Genomic DNA, 6,574 nt, shown 5'->3' on the forward strand with positions numbered 1-6,574 from the left:
ATGAATCCTAGAAACCAATCCGAGGAGACAAGTTGCGGGCTATTACACTGGGCCTATTTGATAGATAAGAAAACAAGAAAGGAGAGGGGGCGGATTTGAAGACAGTAACAGGGCCCACCCTGGAGAACAAAGGAAGAGAAACTGTCAGATTTCCATTTCTAAAGTGAGATACCCAGCAGGGCTCATCCAACTCTGATAACAATATCCCTTTTAACCTCCTTCACCACTATTTACTAGGACAGACAGTGAGAAGAACAGGGAGTTTGAAGTGGGGAAAGCTGAGGGTCTTATTTGGAGCACTTACTATACCAGAGGAGTTGGGCTCAGCAACATGAGTGGGAATCGAGAGGAAGGGGCATTATGTTGGGGGCAGGGACAAATGTAAAAGAAAGGCACAGGTCAGGTGGGGAGACGACTCTAAGAAGACCAATTTAACTGGCTTGAGAGGAGTGTATTGGGAAAGACACAGAGGGAAGTTTGAAGACTGAGGATCTGGGATGAGAAGGGCACCTGCAGCTTGGATATGAGGTAGGGGAATTTGGACTTTACTCAACAGACAATAGGGAATCATTGAATTTCATATTTAGAATCTTTCTTTTATGGTGTCATGGAAAGCCATTCCCATCTGGAATGCTACATGTAGACACAATTCCCTCTTAGCACAAACACACTGAGAAAAACACACCCTCACCCTAGATCCAGACTCCTATGGGAAACATTCCTGAGCAAAGGGACAGTCTCAGAGGAATGGCCACCCCCACAGATGCAGATGCAGCTGCACAATTAGACACACTCAAGCTCCTGGACACATATGGTTACACAGAGCCATGCTCTCCCCACACCCAAGCACACACTCTACACACAGCCATGTATATTGCCATAGTCACCAGAGGGACAAACCCTCTCAGACCTATACTTCCTATAAGAAGCTGCCAGCCCAGCTGAGGTCACAGGAGGGTTGGCCCCAGAAGCTACTGCTATAAACCCTGGACTCCCCATCATTCTTCTGGGGGTCCAGAGATCAGCCTCATCCTTCTTTCTCACAGGGAGCAGCAGCTTTGCCATACACAGGGCTTCTGAATGTCCCCTGAGTTGGAAGCAGCACCTATCACCTCATCTCCCACCAAATTGGGCCCAGAGAGAAAGGATAACAAGTCCCAGAGCTGAGCTTCTTCCTACTCTAGAGATGAAGGCTGGGGCAAAGAGGGTTGCCTCTGAGAAGTTAAGTTGCCCTCAAGGTCCCCAGTCCCATAAGTGCAGCCAATCATTCCCTCCTCAGACTCTCCAGTGACAAGCTACATCCAGACCCTGCTGATGCTTCCTCCTGTGATGTGGGAGGGCAGAGGATACACTTGGGGACAAGGGTCAGGCTTCAGAATATGCAGCTGTCCTCCTGTGTGTGACAGTGTGTGTGAGTCCTACGTGTGAGTGTGAGAGCATGTGCTGTTTGTGAGGCTGTGATTGGGCATTGCTGTCACTGCACAATGGTGTCACTGGGAATGGAAGCAGTGCATATGTGGAAGTGCCCCTCTAGGGTAGCACATCTCTCTGTGATCCATGACGGGCCCAGGTGAGTGTAGCCATATGCGTGAAGATGCAAGGCTATGGACTCTGAAGCTCTGCATGACTGTGTGATCAACAAGGAGATTGGGTGTGAATGGGTGTGCATGAACAGGCACCTGGGAGAGTGTTCACAAAGAGAAGGTGCCAATGAAAATGTACATGATGGTTCACAGCACATATCATCTGTGTATGGTGATACATGCTGCCACAAACAGGCATATATAAACAATTGTCACCCTCTAAGAGCTTATGCAATTACATTTGACTGTGAGTTTACACGTATGCTGTTCTGGGTCTTTAAATCTTGTGGTTCTACTTGTCTGCCTACTTGAAAGTGAATACATATGTTGGTTCCACATTTCTGGTACAATTGATCATGCCTGTGTATTTGCACATTTGCACACTTGCTCGTGTGTGTTTGCAACTACATATAAATGTTTCTACAGTCGGCTCAGTATATCTGAATGTTTATTGGGACCAATTTAAACAGGTTGGAATTTCAGTTTCCAAAATCAGGTTTCTCCTCCATCCTACCCAGTCACCCTTATGCTTTTCACCTCTTGGAAATTTGGAAATGATTGGTAATTTGAAAAAAGAAGAAGAAAAAGCTTAACAGGGAGAGGATGCCAGAATGTTCTTCTTAACTGGTAGAGGAAGAAGAGGAGGACCAAAGGATAAGGAGGTCTCTATCTGATTGTCATTTTTTTATAGAGAAAGATTTAAAATAAGAGATCATTCTCCTGCAGAGGTAGTCTCAGCATAGTCTTCAGCAAACCTGTGTCCCCAAATCCTCTCATTTTAAAGCCCCTCTTAAAGGACTTCCCAAAGTGTCTACAATGATATTCAGACATGGAAAAAATAAAAGCAGTGGATCAAGTTGCCTCTGTCCTTAAGAATCAAGCCTCTGTGGCTGGGGATATAGCTCTGGAATAGAGCAAATCACCTAACATGTATGATGCCCTGGGTTTGATCCTCAGCACTTAAAAAATAAAAAATAAAAGAGTTAAGTCTGCACTTCCACAGACATGTCTGTTCCAACAAGTTTCTCCCTAAAGCGTGTGCCTTGGCACTTGCAAGATGTTCGGTAAGTATTTTAATTTTATGAAAAAAATTTTCCAGGGATATGGGGAATCTTCCAGATTTATTTGTTCATTTTTTTTCCAGTGAGAATAACAAGGTCATGAAAGTATTAAAAGGAGTGAACTTCCTACCTGTGCCTGCATGACTCTAGAGACCATTCTTTTAATTCCTATGTCTCATTCCAGTATCATGGCTGGTTTATCAGGATAATGCTTGAATCGTTAATAGCTTCATAGGTATACAATAAACAATTTTAAAAACTTTCATTTCTTTCCTTGCTAGTATGATTGGACATTTGTTACTGCATCTGATTTTTTTTTCTTTTCCAGTACTGGGGATGAAACCCTGGGATTCACACATACTAGGCAAGTGCTCTACCACTGAGCTATACCCCCAAACCCAGATTTTTTTGTTCTTTTTTTTTTAAACAGGTCTGAAAATATCTTCTTTCTTTTTTCATACTTGATTAGTATTTTGGCTTAACATAAAATTCTAAATTCAAAAATCTTGTTTCTCCACAATTTTTCAAATATTTTTTAGTTGTAGATGGACATAATACTTTATTTTATTTTATTTTTTTGGTGGTGCTGGAGATTGAACCCAGGGCCTTGTGCATGCAAGCACTCTACCAACTGAGCTATATCCCCATCTCTACCTTTATTTTATTTATTTTTATGTGGTACTGAGAATCAAACTCAGTATCTCAAATATACTAGACAAGTGCTCTATCACTGAGCTACAATCACAGTCCCTCTCCATAATTTTAAGATATTATCTAACTGTGTACTACTGTCTACAATTGATGAAAAAAACTAGTGGCAATCTGATTATCAGAATACCATGGGTGCACTTTACTCTATGCCCTTGGGAAGTATTTGTTATTCTCTTTATCACCAATGTTCTAAAATTCCATTATTTATGTCTAGGAGGTGTGAGCTCATATTCACTTTAATATAACACATGAACCCATAAGATTTGGAGTTTTCCTAAGCTGGGTGTGGTGGCACACACCTGTAATCCCAGAGGTTGGCAAGGTTGAGGCAGGAGGATCATGAGTTCAAAGCCAGCCTCAGCGACTTAGGCAAGGCCCTGAGCAACTTAGCAAGAACCTATCTCTAAATAAAATAAAAAGGGCTGGGGACATGACTCTGTGTTTAAGCACCCCTGTCTTCAATCCTTGATACAAAAAAAAAATACACACACACACAATTTTTCTAGTATTTCTTTGATATGTTCTTCTCCAGCATCTTGATTCTGGTTTTTTACTGGGGTTTTGTTTGTTCATCTTGCTTTTCACTTTTTCTTTCTTGAAATAAATGCCTATTGGTCAGATATTTCTAAATTAATCGTCCGTTTTATCTTTTGTGTTTTGCTTCTTCCCTGTTCTATATCCTTGGGCAATATCATTTGTTCTTTTTTTTTTTTCAAATCACAAAATACCAAAGCCAGAAGTGCCCTTGTAGATTACCTAGTTCTACTGACTTATTTTACATTACTTTATTTTACAGATTGAAACTCTGAAGCTCAGTAAGAAAGAAGTGTCCAGAAGTGTAATGACTTGCCCACAGTCACATCTGTGTGTAGAACCAGAGCTCCCTGACTCCAAATCCATGACTTTCTCACATCCAGCACGCCTTGAACAATAAAGACCGTCACTTTTTCCCTCAGACATTGTGGACATGGCCCAACCGTAAAAAGGAACCCCTAGGTTCCAGGGGAACATCAAGACCAGCCATGGGCGCTGTCAATGAGTCCTCAGAGGGAGCACCATTCATCCTACAGGGACTGACAACAAGCCCAGGACAGAGGTGGCCTTTCTTTGTGCTGTTCTTGTTCTTGTATGTGGCGGGCATCCTGGGTAATGGGCTCATTGTGGCTGCCATCCGGGCCAGCCCAGCCCTTCATGCACCCATGTACTTCCTGTTGGCCCATCTGTCCTTTGCTGACCTCTGCTTTACCTCTGTCACTGTGCCAAAGATGTTGGCCAACTTGTTGTCCTATGACCACTCCATCTCCCTGGCAGGGTGCCTGACCCAGATGTACTTCTTCTTTGCCCTGGGAGTAACTGATAGCTGCCTCCTAGCCGCTATGGCCTATGACCGCTATGTGGCCATTCGGCACCCCCTCCACTATGCCACAAGGATGTCGCGGGCTGTGTGCATAGCCCTGGTGGGGACAGCTTGGCTGGTGTCCCACATCCACTCCCTCCTGCACATCCTGCTCATGGCCCGCCTGTCCTTCTGTGCCTCCCACCAAGTCCCCCACTTCTTCTGTGACCACCAGCCTCTCTTAAGGCTCTCCTGCTCAGATACCCGCCACATCCAACTGCTCATCTTCACCGAAGGTGCCGCGGTGGTGGTCACTCCCTTCCTGCTCATTCTTGCCTCCTATGGGGCCATCGCAGCTGCTGTGCTCCGGCTGCCCTCCGCCTCTGGGAGGATCCGGGCTGTGTCCACTTGTGGCTCCCACCTGGCTGTGGTGGGCCTCTTTTATGGGACAGTCATCGCAGTCTACTTCCGGCCCACATCCCGATATAAGGCAGAGCGGGGCCGTGTGGCCACTGTCATGTACACCATAGTCACCCCCATGCTGAACCCTGTCATCTACAGTCTCCGTAATCGCGATGTGCAGGGGGCACTCCGAGCCCTTTTCACTGGGCAAAGGATCTCTGCTGGTGTCTCCTGAAGGTCGGACCACACCAAGAATAGATTTCATCAGCCACAGTGACAACTCATAAATGTAATCCTCTGTTCTCTGCTACCTTCAAAAATCGTAACAATGGTCATCATTTTCTGAACACCTACATGAAGCAGATCCTTGCCTAATCTCGCTTTATTCCCATGGCAACAGGGAAACAGATATCATCACAAAGTGTTACAGAAGGAAACTGGCGCTCAAAGACAGGAAGTGACTTTCCCAAGTTTACCCAATTCTCAGGGGACAAAATCTGGACACTTTCTGATACATAATGACCTCTTCTAAGAGTCACTCCCAGGCATTTGGACATCTTCTAAAGACTTAGTGTGATCTAGGAACATACTCAATCCCTGGGACTTGCTCTGTGGGTTAGGGGGACTGGAACTTTATTTTCAATCATATCATTGTGTGGTCTAAAATAAATTGACTTCACAACCATCTGGGACATGAATAAAAGTTCCCATGCCCATGTTTGACCCCTCCATACACAGTCTGGCACATAGGAGGGGCACTCTGCACATCTGAGTTGAATTACTGTATTTTTACGTCAACAAACATTTAGAAGCAGTCTGTTTTCCTTATCTTTTTCTCTTCATTGCTATAATGTTGCCTGCTCAGATACACCTGGAAATGCTGTGGACATGCATGGACAAGCACAGTAATAAAATAAAACAAAATAAAAGCAAAGCTGAGAAGAAAGAAGGGTGTATATGGAAGAGGTACTCATCATATATGTCAGCACTTCATTTATGTTTACCCACAAAGAGCTTACATACTTTTTTTCTAAATAAAACATTCCAGTAATTTTAGTCAACAATGCAAAAATTTCAATATATAAAATAGAAATTTAATCCTATTAATGATAAAATTCCTTTTGTAGTACAGTTTTATTTTTTTAATCAGTATTATTTGTTCTAATCAGTAATACATGACAGCAGAATGCTCTTCGATTCATTGTATACAAATGGAGCCCCAAAAGATAAAATGGCCTGGAGACAAATGGCCTAGATAGGTCCTTCTGCCCCTAGAAAGACCACTAAAGAGTCTAGGCCACTAAAGAATTTTCCCCTAGATCTTTTTCGCATGAAATATAGAGACTATTTTTTTTTTTTTTTTTTTTTTTGTACTGGGGATTGAACCCAGGGGCACTTATCCACTGCGCCATATCCCCAGCCCATTCATTTTTATATTTTATTTAAAGACAGGGTTTTGCTTAAGGACTGGCTAAATTGCT

At 43.4% G+C, this 6,574-nt stretch overlaps 1 protein-coding gene across 1 annotated transcript; it reads left to right on the top strand.

Moving 5' to 3' along the window:
• The first annotated feature begins 4,377 nt into the window (after positions 1-4,377).
• On the top strand, positions 4,378-5,328 carry LOC114093311 (olfactory receptor 1K1). Its single transcript, XM_027936056.2, has one exon. It carries the CDS (start codon positions 4,378-4,380, stop codon positions 5,326-5,328), a length of 951 nt encoding a protein of 316 aa, XP_027791857.2.
• Positions 5,329-6,574: the final 1,246 nt, after the last annotated feature.

This window comes from Marmota flaviventris, chromosome 13, assembly GCF_047511675.1.
Source record: "Marmota flaviventris isolate mMarFla1 chromosome 13, mMarFla1.hap1, whole genome shotgun sequence".
Classification (NCBI taxonomy): domain Eukaryota; kingdom Metazoa; phylum Chordata; class Mammalia; order Rodentia; family Sciuridae; genus Marmota; species Marmota flaviventris.